General features: G+C 39.2%; 1 protein-coding gene across 2 annotated transcripts in view; it reads right to left on the bottom strand.

The window, feature by feature from the left end:
- FKTN (fukutin) overlaps positions 1 to 21,836 on the bottom strand; it is a 34,784-nt gene that overhangs the window by 9,732 nt on the left and 3,216 nt on the right. For both annotated transcript variants that reach the window (XM_056520286.1, XM_056520295.1), the window contains exons 3-8: positions 21,095 to 21,154; positions 15,316 to 15,519; positions 10,555 to 10,832; positions 9,827 to 9,959; positions 6,850 to 6,979; positions 4,648 to 4,781 (exon numbers count right to left, since the gene is read on the bottom strand). In XM_056520286.1, coding sequence (XP_056376261.1) covers positions 4,648 to 4,781; positions 6,850 to 6,979; positions 9,827 to 9,959; positions 10,555 to 10,832; positions 15,316 to 15,519; positions 21,095 to 21,154 — 939 coding nt within the window. The remainder of the gene's footprint in view (positions 1 to 4,647; positions 4,782 to 6,849; positions 6,980 to 9,826; positions 9,960 to 10,554; positions 10,833 to 15,315; positions 15,520 to 21,094; positions 21,155 to 21,836) is intronic.

Raw genomic sequence — 21,836 nt, 5'->3', positions numbered from 1 at the left:
ATCTGGTATTGCTGCAATCAGGCGGCCTAAAGTATCAAAACATGTTTGCTCAACCACAAGGTAAATGGTGTAGAAAAGAAAAACCACCAAATCTGCAAAATTATCTTTTACCATTTCAATTTCACTTCCCCAAATATATATATATATATATATATATATATATATATATATATATATATATATATATATATATATATATATATATATATACATACATATACATACATACACACACACACACACAATTTTTTTTCCAGAGAATATGTTATTGAAAAATTAATAGGTATCCTTATAGTAGGTAATTATGGCTATTATAGGGCGAGGAGGAAAAAACAAGAGTGTAAAAGTGAAAAATGGTCCGGACAAGTGGATCGTCATGAGGGACAAGTAGATTTTGCTCCATTTTAGTCCCGTGGACAAGTAGTTTTTTATAAAATTTCCACACCCCTGTCCCCTATCCAAAGGATCAGGGATTAGATGTCAGATCTAGTACACAGCCCTCCTGCCCACCTCTCATAGACATAAATGGAGTGGGCGTGGCATGACATCACGAACAATGGGGCTGAGCTGCAGTACTACACACAACCTGTGGACAGAAGTTGTGCTGTTTTTGAAAAAAAAGTAGCTTTACTGGACAACCATTTTAAATAGTGGTATTCACATGATTTTTTTTCAAAACACTACTACATAATGCAATCTATTTTTCATTGCAAGATCCAGCATAATGTATAACACTGCTCATTCAAATTACCTTTAATATCACAGAGATCACAGAGGCCTACACTATACAGAAAATGGCAACACAACTGTTAAATGACACTGCCATCTAGTGGTAACAGTTAGAATGAATCAATAAAACTGCAGTTCTATTTAGTGTTGCTCGCGAATATTCGCAATTCGAATATTATTCGCGAATATCGCATATTCGCGAATTTGCGAATTTCGCGAATATAGCGCTATATATTCGTAATTACGAATATTCGTTTTTTTTTTGTTTTTTTTTTCTTCACAGTACACATCACAGTGATCACCCCTCTCTGCTTCCAGGTTGTGTGGTGTAAAGAAGGCTGTAATACTACTGTGTGAGACTGACGTGCGGAAATTCGCATATGCGAAAACTTAGCATATGCTAATTTTCGCATATGCGAATTTCCACATATGTTAATTTTCGCATACACGAACTTTCTCATGCGCGAAAATAAAACAAAGGTTAACGAATATGCGAATATTCGCGAATATATGACGAATATTCGTCCATATATTCGCGAATATTCGCGAATTCGAATATGGCCTATGCCGCTCAACACTAGTTCTATTACACAAAAGACAAGTGTTTCCCAACCAGTGTGCTTCCAGCTGGGGCAAAACTACAACTCCCAGCATGTTCAGACAGCCTCTGGCTGTACAAGCAAGCTGGGAATTGTCGTTTTGTAACAGCTTGAGGCAGACTTTGTAACTACTTGCTATGTTTCTGTTATCTGCACTTATGGAGATTCAGCTGCATCACTTAGGGATACATATAAGATATTTGAAGAGAACAAGTGTCTTGTTTCCAGTTATACTGTGGAAAGTATTTATCTTAAATGCTGTGGTTTTTGTAAAAAGCCATGGACTACTATTTCCAAAATTGTTATAAATGATTATTGCCAATTACATGCATACTGCAAAAAAAAAAAAAAAAAAAAATATGTGTAAGTGCCATATTTAATTATACCATACTTATAATGGGAAACACAATCTCCCTTTACTTTGGATATCTTGTTAATCATATATAAGTTTATATTTAATATATAACATGCGCCGGGCAGAAGATCGCAGGGGACCCAGCGGTCAGGCCCCAACATCTCCCCCGCCCCCCCCCCCCCCCCCCCCCATCAGACACTTATTTCTATGGGACAGGTTCAGAGCATGTCTGTGTACTTGATCATGGCACTGTTATCTGTATATACCAATATATAGATAATAGTGCAGACAATTCACCTCAGCGGCAGTTTTGTAGGAACATCTAAAGCTGTATAAGGGCTCTTACAGTGCATATGCACAAAGGCACTGTTATTTATATATGAAAATATATCGATAACAGTGGAGACCTTTGTACAAGCACATTTCACTTCAGCAGCATGCCAGTATGAACCTAGGGAGCACGGGAATGGTGGTAACCGCATTTACCAGACAGAACTTCTCACACTGCCAGGGCCAGCCCAGGACATTGTGTTACCTGGGTCCAGGAGTGAAATGCTCCGGATCAGACCGCCATATAGATCTATTAACATCTGCAGGTCAAACATGTTTCCCTCCTCTATACAATCTTACCATCAATAGGGCCCCCAAACTGTAATAATGCCCTCCTTGGTGTCCTGCGCAGCAAAAGGGCAGGTAGGTAGGTATCCAGGTATGTAGTAAGGTAGTCAGGTATGTAGGTAGGTAACAAGGTATATAGGTAGGAAGTTAGGCAGCCAGGTATATAGTTATCTAGTCAGGTAGTTAGGCAGCCAGGTAGAAAGGCAGACAAGTATTTAGTAAGCCAGGGAGGTAGGTAGGTAGTTAGGCAGCCAGGTATATTGTTAGCCAGGAAGATAGGTAGTTAGGCAGCCAGGAACAGTATATATAATTAGCCAGGTAAGTAGTTAGGCAGCCAGGTATATAGTAAGCAATTTGCCGCCCCTGTGAATGTGCCGCCTGCGTCCAATGGACAATTATAGGACCAGCCTTGCACACTGCCAATATAGACTATAGAGGAAGAGGAGCACTGTGACAAGGATTCCAGATCCAGCAGGGTGCTCAGCGCCAGGAACAGACCAATTCTCAAGTAATATAAAAAATAGAGGTAGAAGCGGCACTCCAATGTTGATTAAATCAAACGGTGGTTTTTATTTACACATCTGTGCAAAACAGCGACGTTTCGGCTTAACAATAAAGCCTCTCTCAAGAGAGAGAGAGAGAGGCTTAATTGTTAAGCCGAAACGTAGCTGTTTCGCACGGATGTGTGAAAAAAAAACCACCATTTGATTTAATCAACATTGGAGTGCCATTGGACTGCTTCTACATATATATATATATATATATATATATATATATATATATATATATATATATATACACATACATACATACACACACACACACACACACACACACACAGGAGAATACAGCAGCACTACCTCATTTTTCATTTTTTGCAGTGTAGCAACATAGTATCTCATGTTTTATCTGTATCTTTGTGCTAGCAGTGTGCTGTTGTATTCTCCTGTTTTTGTATATTCAGCCTAGCAGCGTGAACCTGTATGCCAGGTCCATGCAGTAGTTTCGGTATCAGTATGTGCTGGCCAACTTATTCTTGTGTGTGTTATACATATAGGGGAGTGGCTACCTCCATGTTGGCTCCTGCACCCCACCCACCTCTATTAGGTGTTGGATGTTGCAGACCTTGCAAGCCTGCTAACTGATTGCACATATTCACAGTGTAGGGTCCGTCCCAATTAGGTCACCTTACCGTGGTGGGATGGTCCAAACTATTTGGCCACCAAATTGTGAGCTAAGTACCTCAATTTTCATTTTTTGCAGTACAGCAATATAGTATCTCATGTATGCCAGGTCCATGCAGTTGTTTCCGTATCAGCATGTCACGTATGGGCAGGGAAGGAGTGCTTGCTAAGCTCACCCGCGCCCCTGTCCCTGCCTACTTGTCCGCCTATCCTAGATGATAGGCCGGCAACTGGTCGACAATGCCTTCCTAAATAAGTGAGGGGAGTCAAATGTCAACACAATAAAATACAATCCTGTCAGTTGTCAGGAGCAACAGGTAAACAAGTAACTAACTAATTGTCAACACAATAAAATACAACACAATTGTCAACACAATAAAATACAATCCTGTCAGTTGTCAGGAGCAACAGGTAAACAAGTAACTAACAAAGACAAACTGAACATACACACATAAAGTCAAAGTCAGTCAAACCGAGTCAAGCCAGGAGTGGGAAGAGGTGCCGAATCACTATAACCAAAGAGAAGTCAGATAGGAAGCCAGAAGTCAAGTTGCCGGGTATACAAGGAAATAAGGGAATGCTAGCTACTCAGGTAATGACCGCTTTCACAGGCATCTTCCCAGTGTCTGATGCCTGGTAATATAGGGAGATGCACATGTGGTCAATCAGTAGCTAGCCACTCAGACAGCAGGGCGTAACCCGGCAACCTTGCAAAAACACCTTGTCAGCACCTGTTAACCCTGCTGGTGCTGACACAGTATGTGCTGGCCAACTTATCTATCTATTCTATCTATTTATTCTATCTATTCTCTCTTATATATATATATATATATATATATATATATATATATATATATATATATATATATATATTATGTATCCGCATTGGAAGAAAGTACATCCAGGAAAGCAGTGCACCTTTACCTGATCAGTCACTCCAAAGAAAGGGAATACCCCTTTAACACTCTGGATAATGGCTATTTTTTATCATCTTACTCATTACTGTTTGTACCTCTGTATTCTTTGTAAGAAGCAACAACCAGGTTTCTGAACCAAACAGCCAAACATAAGCTACAGAAGTAATTTATAACAGAAAAAAGTCTATAAATAAAGCCATGGAAAAGAGAAAAAATAGAACTGTTGGCAAAAACAGAACACTAACCTTGCCAAATTTGTGCTTCAGAGGGAGTCCGGCCTTCTGAAATGCTGGAACTAGATCAGGCTTGTAGTTCTGTATAAAGATCCCTAAATCCACATCTTTACTGTATGGAATAATGTTGCACTGCCGATACCAACCTTAGAAAAAAAAGAATGTATATAGTAGACTAAATTAAATATACTATATATGTATTATGAAACCATTCAGTAATTTAAGCTAATGTAAATTTTTTCCAGTCTAATAACTCCCAGTTACAAACATTCTCAAGATGGAATGTTTGTAAAAGCCACTATAAGGAGGAGAGGACAGTTAGGTGGATGGCGAATCATAACCAGGAAAGCGCCTATTAGAAACTAAAAATCCTGCCAAAAACTACAAATAGAATACCAAACTCAAGCCCCATAATAATTCACACTCCAAAAAATATACACAATCAGAAATTAGAAACAGATTAGAAAAGAAAGAAGATGTTTCAGTATGTGGCTCAAATCAAACATTTTGTTTTTGTTTAACCCCTTCCCTCACCTTTTGTTTAACCCCTTCCCTCACCTTCTAAAAATCATAACACTTTCAATTTCTCCCCTAAAAATCCATATGAGAGCTTGTTCTATGCATCAGCAATTGTACTTTGTAATACCATTAACAATTTCACTACAAAATCTACGGCAAAACCAGAAAAAAAATATTTGTGGGGCAAAATTGAAAAAATAAAAGCATTTTGTAATTTTTAGCGGCTTCCGTCTCTATGCAGTGCAGTTTTCAGTAAAAATTGCACCTAATATTTATTCTGTAGGTCCATATGGTCGCAAAGATACCCAATTTATATAGGTTTGACTTTATTTTACTACAAAAAAAAAAAAATTTGAACAACATGCACCAAAATTAATACATTGAAATATTTCCTCTTCTGACCCCTATAACTTTTTACATTTTCCGTATAAGGGGCGGTATGAGGGCTCATTTTTTGCACCGTTATCAGAAGTTTTTACCGGAACCATTTTTGTTTTGATTGGACTTTTTGATCACTTTTTATTCATTTTTTTATGGTATAAAAAGTGACCTATAGTACGCTATTTTGGACTTTGGAATTTTTTTTTACGTGTACGCCATTGACTGTGCGGTTAAATTAACGAAATAGTTTATTAGTTCAGATATTTACGCATGCGGCGATACCACATGTTTATTTTTATTTACACAGTTTGTTTTTTTAATGGGAAAAGGGGGGTGATTCAAACTTTTATTAGGGAAGGGGTTAAATCACATTTATTAACACTTTATTTTCACTTTTTTTTTTTTGCATTGTTATAGCCCCCATAGCCCCATAGGGGGCTATAACACTGCATACACTGATCTTTTACACTGTTCACTGCCAAGCAATAGCATGCCATTGATCAGTGTTATCGCCGCTTGACTGCTCCTGCCTGGATCTCAGACACGGAGCAGTCGTTCGGCGATCGGACAGCAAGGAGGAAGGTAGGGATCCTCCTCCTGTCCTCCAAGCTGTTCGGGACACACCACTGATCTAACCGACAATGTTTTCTTTCATTTTAGACGCAGCGATCAAGTTTGATGCCGGACAACGGCCCTGTTGAGCATGCGTCATACCTTGGGAGCTGCAGATGGATGTTAATTAACATCCATTTGTGGCAAGGGGTTAAAGGTGTACTCCGGTGGAATTTTTTTTTTTTTTTTAATCAACTGGCTCCAGAAAGTTAAACAAATTTGTAAATTACTTCTATTAAAAAATCTTAATCCTTCCAAACTTATCAGATGCTGTATGCTCCAGAGAAAGTTCTTTTCTTTTTGAATTTCCTTTCTGTCTGACCACAGTGCTCTCTGCTGACACCTCTGTCCAGGAACTGTCCAGAATAGGAGCAAATCCCCATAGCAAACCTCTCCTGCTCTGCACAGTTCCTGACATGGACAGAGATGTCAGCAGAGAGTACTGTGGTCAGGAAGAAAATAAATAAAAAAATTAAAAAAAACTTCCTCTGTAGTATACAGCAGCTGATAAGTACTGGAAGGGTTAAGATTTTTAACTAGAAGTAATTTACAAATCTGTTTAACTTTCTGGCACCAGTTGATATAAAATAAATTTATTCCACCGGAGTACCCCCTTTAAGGTATTTGCTAAAAAGTGATTATTTCTTTATCTTTTTTGTTTTGCCATATTGTGGGTAGTATCATAAGGAGTCATTCTATTACCTAAACATGTCCCACTGCTGATCCAAAAGCTCACACCCAATGAATCCAAAGTTGAAGCTGCCAGGTGTAACAGTGCTTTGGCTTTCTTTCTAAATTCAATCCCTTCCAGTGAAGTGTCGTCAGGATAGAGCTAGAGGGAAATAGAATCAATTATAACAGATGATCGCTGAATACTATAAGCTTCAGATTTGTCAGAGTAGTCATCTATGCTGTTAAAGGGGTTATCCAGGAAAAAAACTTTTTTTTATATATCAACTGGCTCCAGAAAGTTAAACAGATTTGTAAATTACTTCTATTAAAAAATCTTAATCCTTTCAGTACTTATGAGCTGCTGAAGTTGAGCTATTCTTTTTTGTCTAAGTGCTCTCTGATGACAAGTGTCTCGGGAACCGCCCAGTTTAGAAGCAAATCCCCATAGCAAACCTCTTCTACTCCGCTCTCTGCTGACATCTCTGCTTGTTTTGGGAACTGCACACTGTTGCCAGACAGAAAACCACAACTCAACTTCAGCAGTTGATAATTATTGAACGGATTAAGATTTTTTAATAGAAGTAATTTACAAATCTGTTTAACTTTCTGGAGCCAGTTGATATATAAAAAAAAGTTTTTTCATGGAATACCCCTTTAATAAACAACAACCTCAATACAGTTACTGTGCCACAATTCGGCAGGGACAAATAAACTACCGGGCATTCAGATAAAAAAGACATTTGAAAGAAGTGTGAGACTTTCTTCTCTGTCAGCTCCTCTCAGCAAATCATCACCAGTGAGAAGGCTCCTACCTATACTGATACAGGTAAATAACAGACATTGGGGGAGTCTAAGAGTGCGACGGATGTTTAACAGTACCTCAGGTTATTTAAGTGCATCTTACACTGTCTACTACATTTTTCGCACATATTTTAACGTTTTGGGGGCATTTTAAGCCATGCCCTTTTATTGATGCCACATCCTTTTTTTTTTTTTTTTTTTTTTTTTTTTTAAAGAGCTGTAAACATGGTGCAAATTAAGCCCAAATCATTTGAAAATGTGGTAGCATTTTTTATAAAATGATCTCACAAAATCCCAATTCCTGTTCAATAGCAGGCATGGTATAGGACCCTGGTTCTGGGAGATGTGTAGTGGTAGCAGGCAATTTACTATGCATAATCTGTGGAAATTATTAAATACAAAATAGAAAATTAATTTATATTAACAAAAAGGTGACGTTTGCATTTATAGTAAATACAGCCGTAATGCAGTTCAAAATAATTCATATACTATGGCCCAGATTTATCAATCTGTCTGAGGACATAGCAACTGAGCTGTGATTGGTTGCTATGGACAAACCAGACAGTTTTTGTCTCCAAAAGAGTGATAAATCAGTGTTCACACATGCCTTAGCATCTGCAATGGACTGCTGTAAATTGTACATTTGTGTCACAGCCATACACATACAGTAAGTGCTGATCAAATTTATTTTTCACATCTGCACTATGGCTTCCATCCATTCCAATAAATGCCAGAATACTGTGCCAAATCTGTGGTACAAAAATCACCGATAAGGGTACCTCCTGATCAACACAATATAAAACATTAAAACATAACCTTTAATAGCTCATTAATAAAAGTAGATAAGCAACAAAAATTGGAGTATAGTGAAACCCACAAAAAAAATAAAAATTAAAAAAATTAAAAAAAGAAAGAAAAAAAGAAAAAAAAGAGGAGAAAAAAATACTACTACTAGTATACATGGATCTCTGGGGTGTGTTGGTCCAACCTAACAGTCAAGGTATAATAGTCTCTCCTACTAGTCAGTTTGGGGTTCAGTCCTCTAAATGTGATGGTAATAGGAGTAAATTGATATTAAGCAGGAGGTAATAGTAGCAGGAGGACTAGAGAAAATAGCGGGGGGAGGGATAACATGCCCACTGGGTCAATGGCGCCCGTTCCTCTGTCCCTGCCTTTTGACGGACCCACCTCCTTAATAGGGTGGCCTCAACCACGATGCTGGACCCTGGTCTATCCTAAGTGAAGGATAAAAACAAAAAAAGGGAGATGACCAAAGAAGGAGAAAGGTAAAGATAAATATACACCACAGAGCTCCTTATCACCATATACCAAAAAATGTATAATTGTAAGATAATTGTGAAACACAGAGGTGAGATAAAATCACCAATGGAGACCACAATTCCCAATTGCAATGTGTTTCACCAGTAAGGTTATCACAGGATCATCAGAGAATGTATACATTGGTAATAAAATACAATTCAAGAAAAAGCAGCCGAAATGGCTACACACTGATGATGCAATGCAGATAGTAGACATTAAGTAGTTGCACACACTGGTAATACAATGCAGCCCATCTGCCATCAATGTGATAGGCACATACAGGTAGATATCCTATAAAAATTGATGTTTTAACCATTGGGAGATGGCACAGGATCAACAATTATGTGCAGTGTGACGGTTCACTCAGCAGCTAGAAGTAATAATAGCAATGGCAACCCATAGGTATTATTATCGGTACTATGACCATTCTATGATAACAAAAGAATATCCAAAATCATGTAAAATAGACATAATGCATAATAAAGCAGAAGGGATGCTATATTCCCTAGGCAGGCATAAGATAGATTACTATAACCAGCAGCAAGATGAACAACCGCAAGTCAGGAAGAAAAAATTATCCATGGTGTGTAATGGCACACCAAGGAAATGGTGCCTATCCCCCAATAGGTCAGACACGCCATTTGTATAACTGGTGGGCATACAAGGGTCATGTCATGCTTAGATCCTAGAATCTGTGCTACAGCAGATACATACAGAGCCTAAGAGACTCCGTTAGCTCATCGCTCTGGGGTTTCCATTGTTTTGATGACGAGTATACTATTTTTGCAATTAAATGTTATAGTATGTTAGCTTTGTGCTTGGCCCATGGATATTACTAACTACATTTATGTAACAATGTTTACTATATGTGGGAAAGAAAACCAACCTTAAAAAATGACCGAGCTTCTTTGTAGCGGCACTCTAAAAACCTTGAATGCGAAACCTCAGATAAAAAGGATGAGGGGTCTCTTGGGATTTTCACCTTTAATCCATCTACAGTAATTCGGACCGTATCAGCTCTGAAAAAGAGGTGGAAAACTGGCATGTGAGAATCTGCTGCGTGTGTGCTAGATACACTTAGAGGCATAAGCCTCTTAATAAATGTGCCTCATTTCTCTCACTGTCCATGTGCCAGACTTCGAGGCCAGACTCAAAGATGGAGTAGTTTTCTGCCATAACCTACACCACTTTCTGCAGCAGATCCTACAATTGACATGCAGCAGATTTAAACTCCACAACACAGGTCAATTTTTTGGCTGCTGATTTTTTCTGCAGCGTTTGGTTGCAATTTTAGAAATCTCATCTGCTTTGCTGCAGATTTTTAGTTGTGGCCATAGCCTGAACATAACTGCTACTTAAGGGGGTACTCCGCCCCTAGACATCTTCTCCCCACGATCAGACATCTAATGCCCTATCCTTTGGATAGGGGATAAGATGTCTAGGGGCGGAGTATCCCTTTAATGGTTTGCTGTAGAGAATAAGTAATATCAATAAATAACAGAGAACAACGATTTATGTCAATATTTTTGTGCGGAATGTTAACAGCACTTACTTTACAGCATTTTTTACCGGTCCATAATAATCTCTTTCATGAATGATAACTGACATCCATACCTACTATAGGCTCCAGCATATCGGCCAAACTGAAGCTTTCGGAAAGGTGCAAACTTTCTGTCCATATTTCTCTTTAGTCGTAAAGGGCCATGCCAGAGGTAGTTGCCACTCCTTTCATAAAACACTACTACATGTATAGTGTGAGCTGCCATCTTGAATATAAAATGTAGAGGTATTTCTGTGCCTGAGAGATCATCTATCCCTTCCAGTCGTGGATCTCTTCCATCGTATTTCTGCCACTGAAATCCCAATTTCTCTGCAGCCCGAAAAATGTTGCTCTACAATGAAAAATGTTAAAGTAGGCAATGAAAGGAGCTAATACTATGGTCAGCACAATATAATATACAATGCTTTTTTATGTACCTGCTGGAAACAACTTATCTAGTCATATAGGTTATTATTCCTATACACTGATCCCTCAACTTACAATGGCCTCAACATACAATAGTTTCAACATACAATGGTCTTTTCTGGACCATTGTAAGTTGAAACCAGACTCAACATACAATGACAATCTGAACAAAGACAGTCCAAGTCTGTGAAACTTGTCAATGGCCAAGAGAACTGACCAATCAGAATGGGCAATTTACTGGTAAAACACCTGTATTACTGAAGTGCATGCACTGACTGATGTCTGGTAGTGCCCCCTACAGTACAGGGAGGTATTACATGTTCTGTACACTTTACCTGTACCAGGGTTACATGCTCCTTTGGACACCAGGTGAGGGAGACTCCATGTTACTTTTTTTTTAGGACATTGTGTGTACTGTACAGGACCCCGAAGAAGAAGCTCCTGTCCTCTACGTAGACCAGTGTTTCCCAAGCAGGGTGCCCCCAGCTGTTGCAAAACTACAACTCCCAGCATGCCCGGACAGCCTTTGGCATGCTGGGAGTTGTAGTTTTGCAACAGCTGGAGGCTCCCTGCTTGGGAAACACTGACATAGACAGTGATTTACAGCTCCCAGCAGATCTTTCTTACTTTTATATGTAAGGACTTGCTTTATATATATATTAGTTATTACTTATTTATCTTTAATCCTCACTTTTTCCTATTTTTGGATGACATTTTGGGGCTTTAGAACCAATTACCAGGTTTCCATAGAGTTATGGTCTCTACATACAATGGTTTCAACATACAATGGTCGTCCCAGAACCAATTAATATTGTAACTTGAGGGACCACTGTACTGAATAAGCTTTCAAGCTCCAAGATGGTTGAGTAATATGATACCATGAAAACTAAAGATTCTGCAGATCAAGAACCAGATGTCAGAGCTCAGTAAAAAAAAACATCAGTGGGAACATCCCTAGTTACATGAATACCCATTACTGCTCTAATCTAGAGAGAGGGAGGAAGGTGCCTCATGTGCGGGATCAGTAGATCTTGCAGGTGGGGGTAGGGGACGGTAATTCCCAAGCCGCTTACCAAAGTTGGTTGTGCGCCCACACACAACAAGGTAAAGAGCAGAAGAGATATAGAAGAAGGTCCACTGCAGCCCTCCTGGGTAAGAGTAAAATCAAAACCGAATGACCAGGGAGTCAGGAGTATATCTGGCGCAGAGAGGAACCATCAGGCAGCCAAGTAAAATCAATGGATTTATTAGATGCAACGCGTTTCGCTGCGCATGCGCAGCTTCATCAGGCATGACAAGGGAAGGCTGGTAACAGATATATATACCTCCAGGAATTAACCATTAGAGTACTTTTTGAAAGAGTTGTTACATAGAATTACATATCCACATATAAATGTGACAATGTATGAAAAATATATAAATAGATATAAATAAATATAAATAGGCAAACAAAAGTCACAAAAAGAACAATATAAAAGCACAATGCAATCTTATAAACATATATATATATATAATATAATTATCGCATGTGGTGTGAATATAACACCACAAGCGACTCAAGGAATCACACCGCTTAGTCACCGGTGCGGCATTCAACAACGCAAGTTGGATATTATTTCAAAAAATGTATAAGATATAAAGAAATATGGAACTATAAGGTGTTATGTATGTAAATATTGAATTAACATACATAACACCTTATAGGTCCATATTTCTTTATATCTTATACATTTTGTAACATGTAACAACTCTTTCAAAAAGTACTCTAATGGTTAATTCCTGGAGGTAGATATATCTGTTACCAGCCTTCCCTTTTCATGCCTGATGAAGCTGCGCATGCGCAGCGAAACACGTTGCATCTAATAAATCCATTGAATTTACTTGGCTGCCTGATGGTTCCTCTCTGCGCCAGATATACTCCTGACTCCCTGGTCATTCGGTTTTGACATTACTGCTCTAAGGATATGTTAAATACATCTGGGGTACCGACTCAGTGAACCTAGCCTACACCTGGCTGCAACTGATGCCACAACTGATGACAAAGTGCATCAGTTGTTTAGCATCCAGCATTCAAAAGTGTGCAGGCTGGACGAGAGAACGCATTTATCTATATTATTGGGACAGTTCACATTTATCTGGTGCCGGTGTGGTGTGTTTGACCTCCCAGCGTCCAAATTAAGGCACCGGATAAATGTGAACTTCCCATTCAAGTGAACGGTATCAATGAGTTTCCCTCCGGCACTTTTCTACAGCACCAGAGGGAAACACTGTCGAATTCCTTGATATATGTGAAGGGGACTGCAAGGTAATGTGTCACCATTTTTTTTTATTTTTTTTTTATTTTATTTTATAAATAAAATTATTCTATCAAGATAAAGCATTTCATTTATGTGTTTAGTTTTTGGACAATGTAGTTTTAATGCTATTTATTAATAAAGTGTGTACTGGGGGCTGCCATTACTGTAGCCTAGGTGTGGTGTGTCACTTCACAACACCTACACAGTTGCTTTATGGCAGGCACAGGGGTACTCCTCCCTAGACATCTTATTGTGAGTCATCACGCAAAGCTCCATGCAGTGATGATTTGGAAGGCTGCAGGAAGGTAGACGAGCAGAGTTCTTTTACAGGAGCCAGACAAGTTGCTTGCTTTCACCAGATTCCTCATGTTAGCTCCCTCTGCTGGTCAGTGGGAGATATGACAAGTTATAATAAAATGTTTCATATTTTGTGACAATTTTTTTTTATATTTCCAAAAATATTTAAAAAATGTGAAAAAAATTATTTAACCTCTAAAAAAAAAAAAAAAAATAATGACATTTGGTGACACATTCCCTTTAACAAAACAAACTACAAGATGGTTTCTTAAAACACATAAAACATCACATTCTAAAGAATAATTTGACTTTGTCTCAGCACTGACTGGCATTTTTCAACAAAAAAGCAAACCTGTGGGGTGGTTTTTACTGACATATCCAGAAGCTAAACTCTGTGATATACAGATTTATATGGTTAGGAACTGGTCTCTGCTTGCTTCAGGTTCTGTGTTATCTCTGTCCCACAGGACCTGCTTGCTCAGTCAATAAGTGACTTGAGGCGGGACACCACTGCAGCCTGAGAAGGCAGGTCCTGTGAAGACGGGATGACACAGAACCTGAAAGAAGTGAAAAACAGCAAGAGATCGAGAACATCCGCATGGAAGCTGCGGGGGACCTGAAGTGATGAGTATAGCATGTTTATTATTTTTACAACACTCCCAGCCCTGGGCCAAGTATATTTTAATGGAAAACTGCTTAAATGGGCACTGTCAGATACAATAATACATAAAGCATGCAAAAACAATATGTTTTGCAATTGCTTGTAGTGAGGAAAACTGTGATTTGAAGCTGATTATGACACTACAGCTATGAAAAGTGGCGAGTCACCTAAGGATCTGTGATTGGCTGAGAAGTGCACACCCGACCCTACTATTGGCTGTTGGGGGGGGGGGGGGATGCGTGTGTCACGTTAACAACTCCACTGTAGCACAGTTTTCTTCAGTGTGTTTCAGGCTCTAACAGAGGGAGGATGTCTCCTCGCTGTGAGCCCTGCGCCCGTGGCTCACATGTCATTCATTCCCCGATGTGGGGATAGCGCTGTGGGTCGAGAAGCTGACAGCTTCTGTTCTCCTATCCCTGATCGAGGAATTAATTAAATGTGACCCGCGGGTGCATAGCTTCTGTACCCCTGCCCCGATGAGAACAGAAGCTGTCAGCTTCACCAAACCCATCTGTGCACCGAGGACAAGCAGGGCTCTGTGCACCGAGGACAAGCAGGGCTCTGTGCACCGAGGACAAGCAGGGCTCTGTGCACCGAGGACAAGCAGGGCTCTGTGCACCGAGGACAAGCAGGGCTCTGTGCACCGAGGACAAGCAGGGCTCTGTGCACCGAGGACAAGCAGGGCTCTGTGCACCGAGGACAAGCAGGGCTCTGTGCACCGAGGACAAGCAGGGCTCTGTACACCGAGGACAAGCAGGGCTCTGTACACCGAGGACAAGCAGGGCTCTGGGCAGTGAGGCTCTGTGACACGCTCCCTACTCACACAGCAGGATGAATGACAAGCCAGGAGCCTGCTCAGAGCCCTGCTTGTCCTGTCTCAACTTCAGAGACACACACAGAGACACACACAGGCAATATCTGCCAGGGACAGCTTATTTTTCATCCAATAATAATGTTATTATCTACATTGTATTCAAGTTTTTGCAAACGATAGGTACATTTTAAGTATTTACAAAGAATGTACTGTTTGTTTACTATATCCAATATTAAATTAATTTTTACATCAAGACTATTGACATTTTCGGATTAAAACAAACAAAAGTTGTAAACACAATAAAGGCAATACATTTATTAAAAATAAAATCATTCCTTACTTTATGTTCCCAAATCTTGTCTAGCAGTCCAAAAATTGTGATGTCTCTCTGCTTGCACAAATATTGGCATCCAGGTGGCAGACTGTCTGGTGAGCTCTTCAGCTGTTCTAAATCCTTGTTTAGAAGTCCCAAAATCTGAGAATCCACTAGAAAAACTGGTACATTGTGTTTGGAAACCAGATTCATAAAAGTCTTAACCACTCGCTGTTTAGAAGAAAAGAAGAAAGAAACAGCATTTTAACATTATTAGCTTCATTTTTATGTTGTTCCTAATTTACTATTTTAGTAGGTACATTCCTGTTATTAATTACATTCTATTTAAATAACCATGTTCAGGACGGTTTTAAATAATAATAATAATAATGATGATAATACTAATGGCATCTACTGTTATCCAGAGCTGCATTCTGTAGGCTCTTTCTTGAGTCATTCTGCACTGTGACACTTGTAAAGTCTTCTAAAGCTTAGATCCTATCATAGAATACACTAAAAACAATGTTTGTTCTATACAGACACTGAACTAGAAGGTGCACCTGGGAAACATTGGCACAGAGAGTGCATAACTGTAATATTGCTGTGGATGAGATAATATATTGCAATTCAAGATCAGCCAAAAATAAGTAAAAATAGACTCACAGAGCTGTTAACTAGAGATGAGCGAACTTACAGTAAATTCAATTCGTCACGAACTTCTCGGCTCGGCAGTTGATGACTTATCCTGCATAAATTAGTTCAGCCTTCAGGTGCTCCGGTGGGCTGGAAAAGGTGGATACAGTCCTAGGAAAGAGTCTCCTAGGACTGTATCCATCTTTTCCAGCCCACGGAAGCACCTGAAAGCTGAACTAATTTATGCAGGAAAAGTCATCATCAACTGCCGAGCCGAGAAGTTCGTGACAAATCGAATTTACTGTAAGTTCGCTCATCTCTAGTCTTGTGCTTACCTTTTTCAGCCATATTGATTTCTATTTCCCCACTGATTTTTTTATGCTGCCCATATTTCCCATGAATCTCCTGGCTTTGCAGACAGAAGGGGTGGAGTCTCATCACTGCAATTACCCTAATGAGATCAACTGGCTAGACACCAGGGCCCAGATTTATCAAAGTGTGTGAGAGAAAATGCGGAGTGATTTTCCCACAACAACCAATCACAGCTCAGGTTTCACTTTACCAGTGCTCATTAGCTGAGCTGTGATTGGTTGTTGTGGGAAAATCTCTCTCCACATTTTCTCTCACACAGTTTGATAAATCTGGGCCCAGAAGCCTACACTACTTAACCCCTTAAGGACCGGGGGTTTTTCCGTTTTTGCATTTTCGTTTTTTGCTCCTTGCCTTTAAAAAATCGTAACTCTTTCAATTTTGCACCTAAAAATCCATATGATGGCTTATTTTTTGCGCCACCAATTCTACTATGTAATGACGTCAGTCATTTTGCCCAAAAATCTACGGTGAAACGGAAAAAAAAATCATTGTGAGACAAAATTGAAAAAAAAACGCAGTTTTGTAAATTTTGGGGGCTTCCGTTTCTACGTAGTACATTTTTCGGTAAAAATAACACCTGATATTTATTCTGTAGGTCCATACGATTAAAATGATACCCTACTTATATAGGTTTGATTTTGTCGGATTTCTGGAAAAAATCATAACTACATGCAGGAAAATTAATACGTTTAAAATTGTCATCTTCTGACCCCTATAACTTTTTTATTTTTCCGTGTATTGGGCGGTATGAGGGCTCATTTTTTGCGCCGTGATCTGAAGTTTTTAACGGTATAATTTTGCATTGATAGGACTTATTGATCGCTTTTTATTCATTTTGAAATGATATAAAAAGTGACCAAAAATGCACTATTTTGGACTTTGGAATTTTTTGGCGCGGACGCCATTGACCGAGCGGTTTAATTAATGAAATATTTTTATAATTCGGACATTTCCGCACGCGGTGATACCATATATGTTTATTTTTATTTTTATTTACACTGTGTTTTTTTTTTTATTGGAAAAGGGGGGTGATTCAAACTTTTAATAGGGGAGGAGTTAAATGATCTTTATTCACTTTTTTTTAACTTTTTTTTTGCAGTGTTATAGGTCCCATAGGGACCTATAACACTGCACACACTGATCTTTATCATTGATCACTGGTTTCTCATAAGAAACCAGTGATCAATGATTCTGCCACATGAATGCTCAGGCCTGGATCTCAGGCACTGAGCAGTCATTCGGCGATCGGACAGCGAGGAGGCAGGAAGGGGCCCTCCCGCTGTCCTGTCAGCTATTCGGGATGCCGCGATTAGCCACAGCTATCCCGAACAGCCCGACTGAGCTAGCCGGCAACTTTCACTTTTAGCCGCGCGGCTCAGCTCTGAGCGCGCGGCTAAAGGGTTAATAGCGCGCGGCGCTGCACGCTATTAGAGGCGGGTCCCGACTTCATTATGACGCCGGGCCCGCCGTGATATGACGCGGGGTTACTGTGTAACCCCGCGTTATATCAGGAGAGCAGGACCAAGGACGTACCGGTACGTCCTTGGTCCAATGAAAGCAATTGCAAAACCTATTGGTTATACATGCTTTACAACATATCAAAAGTGTTTGTATCTGACAGTGCCTATTTAAGGACCAGGCCAATTTTATTTTTGCATTTTCGTTTTTTCCTCCTCGCCGTCTAAAATCCATAACTCTTTTATATTTCCATCTACAGACCCATATACGGGTTTGTTTTTGTGTGACCAATTGTACTTTGTAATGAAACTTATCATTTTACCATAAAATGTACGGCGAACCCAAAAAAATATTTTTTAAGGGAGGAATTTTAAATGAAAACCACAATTTTGCACATTTTGGAGGGTTTTGTTTTCACACTGTACACTTTACGGTAAAAATGTGTACATTATTCTGTGGGTCAATATGGTCAAAATGATACCCATGGCTAGATACTTTTATATTTTTGTACGGCTTAAAAAAAAATCTAAAACTTTTTGTACAAAATCACTAATCTAAAATCACCCTATTTTGACCACCTATAACTTTTTCATTTTTCCGTATATAGGGCAGTATGAGGGCTAATTTTTGTGCTGTCATCTGTACTTTTAATTGATATCACATTTGCATATATAAAACTTTTAGATAATTTTTTATCAATTGTTTTGCAATAAAATGTGACAAAAAAAGCTGCATTTTTGGACTTTTTTTTTATTTTTTAAGTTTATGCCGTTCATTGTATGGGATCATAAACATAATATTTTGATAGTTCGGACAATTACGCACGCGGCGATATCAAATATGTTTATAAAAAAATTTAACGCTTTTGGGGGGTAAAATGATAAAAAAAGGAAAATTTTCATTTTTATTGGGGGGGGGGGGAGGGTATTTTTCACTTTTGACTTTTACATTTTTCAACTTTATTTTTTTTATTTTTATTTATTTTATTTTTTTTACACTTTTTATGTGCCCAATCATTAGATTGCTAATACTGTTCAGTACTATGCATAGCACATAGCACTGATCAGTATTATCGGCTATCTTATGCTCTCGTCTGCTCGATCTCAGACCAGAGCAGGAGACGCCGGGAGACGGACGGAGGCAGGTGAGGGGACCTCCGTCCGCCATTACATGTTATTTTAACATGTGCATTGCCGCAGATGACATGATCTGTACTGATCACCGCATCTGAGGGGTTAATGACTGACATCCGCGCGATCGCGGATGTCGGCCATTACCGGTGGCTCCTCGGCTGCTGCTAGCAGCCGGAACCTGCTGTGTATGACTTACAAAGTACAGCCAAACCAGGACATCCATTTAAGTCCGTGGTCGTTAAGGGGTTAAACTCTTATGGGGGTTAGTGTCAATCTACACTGTGCAGATTTGATTCGAATTCTTATTCAAGGTGCATTTTTTTTGAGAAATATTGCCATGAGGAGAAAATGATTTGACCTATAATCACAATTGAGGTGTTTTATGAAGATTTGGCATTTTGGTAAAATGGCATGTTTTACTGTGATTTGGGTAAGCACAGTAAAATATTACCATTTTATTGCGATATCAGGAAAATCACAGCAAAGATACAGACAAAAGGCAGCAAAAACGCAACATGTAAACACAGCCTCAGGGTATATGTATAACTACATACATATATATATCTCCTTATCCCATACATACAGTAGCAGCAGTATACAGATGGAGCTGGGCAGGAAAGGGAACGGCCTTAACGCAAGTAGTTCACAGGAGGTCAACTGAAGCAGGAGAGACCACTTCCTCTGACACATTAAACATTGTGTTTTTCTGTGGGTAGGGCTGTTTATCACATGATCTAGTTACAGTAATGAAACACATGGATGCAGCTGTGCTGGACTTAAATAGATTGCACTGTAGGACTAGTGATGATGAGTGTGCACTATATGGGGAAAATACCTTTAAGGTTTCTAACTCGTGTGACTTAAAGGAGAACTCCAGCCAAATAAAATTACCTTTATATAGCTGCAAATGATAAAGTTATATAACTTAGCAATGTGAAGTGTAATCTTTGCTGAGCACATACCCTGTTTCTCTCCAGGCAGGAAGTCCAGAAGATCTTATCACACTGATGACTAGCGTCTACCATAGACAACACTCCCTTCTCCAGAGCTCAGAGAGCTGACCGCTTCACTGTGCCGTGTTTGAGTGTCCCTAATTGGCTAGAGGGCAACACACCCCTTCAATCCTCACTCTAACAACAGCCCCTCCCTGCAGCTCACACAGGAAACAAGCCCAGTGGGGGAGATTTATCAAAACCTGTCTAGAGGAAAAGTTGGCCAGTTGCCCACAGTAACCAATCAGATTGCATCTTTCATTCTGCAGAGACCTTGTTAAAAATGAAAGAAGCGAGCTGATTGGTTGCTATGGGCAACTGAGCAATTTTTCCTCTGGACAGGTTTTGATAAATCTCCCCCACTGTGTGTAGTTTTTTGCTGACTAAGCAGAATTTTCAAAGGCTGTTTATGGGGGTCTGATTTTGAAAAAATCAGCTGAGATGCCTTGTGGAGTCATGGTGAACTTATATATAACTTATTTAATTTTTTTTTTTTTTTTACCACTTTTGGTTGGATATCTCCATTAAGCAACATATTTATCAGGGCTTTCTCTCACTTTGCTAAACGTGGAAGAAAATATGACTTGACATTGTCTTAAAGGGGTACTCTGGTGAAATTTCTTTTTTTTTTCTTTTAAATCAACTGGTGCCAGAAAGTTAAACAGATTTGTAAATTACTTCTATTAAAAAATCTTTACCCTTTCAGTACTTTTTAGCAGCTGGATGCTACAGAGGAAATTCTTTTATTTTTGAATTAATTTTTTGTCTTGTCCACAGTGCTCTCTGCTGTGACCCCTCTGTCCATGTCAGGAACTGTCCAGAGCATAGGTTTGCAATGAGGATTTTCTCCTGCTCTGGACAGTTCCTAATATGGGCATCAGGTGTCAGCAGAGAGCACTGTGGACAAGACAAAAAAGAAATTCAAAATGAAAAGAATTTCCTCTGTAGCATACAGCTGCTAAAAAGTACTGGAAGGGTAAAGATTTTTTTTTTTTTAAATATAAGTCATTTACAAATCTGTTTAACTTTCTGGCACCAGTTGATTTAAAAAAAAATGCTTTCCACCGGATTAATCCTTTAAGGGATTGTTTCATCAAAACAACCCCTGCCCATAAATTCTATTTAAAAAATACAAATGAAAATATGTTTTAAATGTGACCTACACTGACCATCTGCGAACTTAGCAAGAACCTTCTGTCAACTATGCAGTCTACTTACCCAATGTGTACTGTCTTGTGAAGATAAACTTCCTTTCAATTTGGAGAAAGCAGGGCCATTCTAAATAGAAAAAAAATTACAAAACATACAGAAATAAATGGAAAACTAAAAAAAATGCAGGCTGTGGAGAAGATGAGCAGTAAAACCCAGACATAATATCTGAAACTACATGAGGAATTTTTAGACTTCTGGAGCAATCTAGTCTGTAACAAATATAAAGTAGAATAGGGGATAAGTAGCTAATTATGGGGGGGTCCAACCACTGGGACCCCCAGCGATCTCCAGGACAGGACCCCTGCTATCTCAGTGAGGAGCGCATGTCATCTACGAGTAGACGGCACATGCTCCATTCATTTCTATGGAAGGGCCGAAGATGCCCGTGTGCTGTACTAGGGTCTTTCCGGCATTCCCATACAAATAGATAGAGCATGTGCCGTCTGCAGCACACGCTACTTACTGGGAGGAGGGTCCTGTTCTGAGGAATCGTGGGGGGGGGGGGGGGGGAATCAGCTACCTATCCCTTTTCCTGAGCTGGATTTCTCCTTTAAAAGGGATATTATGCTGGATTTCACCTTTAAGCGATATTTGTTATACATTTTTGTTAACTCATTTAACTATGATCCTGTATAAATAGGAATAAGTACTAGAATTCCCCAAAACCTCTCTTACTCTATGTCCTACATAACAGGGTATATCTCTTTACTAGGTCACAATATATTCTATATGACGTTATGAAATATTA

Source organism: Hyla sarda, chromosome 1, assembly GCF_029499605.1.
Source record: "Hyla sarda isolate aHylSar1 chromosome 1, aHylSar1.hap1, whole genome shotgun sequence".
Classification (NCBI taxonomy): Eukaryota; Metazoa; Chordata; class Amphibia; order Anura; family Hylidae; genus Hyla; species Hyla sarda.
This window is presented reverse-complemented; position numbering and strand designations above follow the sequence as displayed.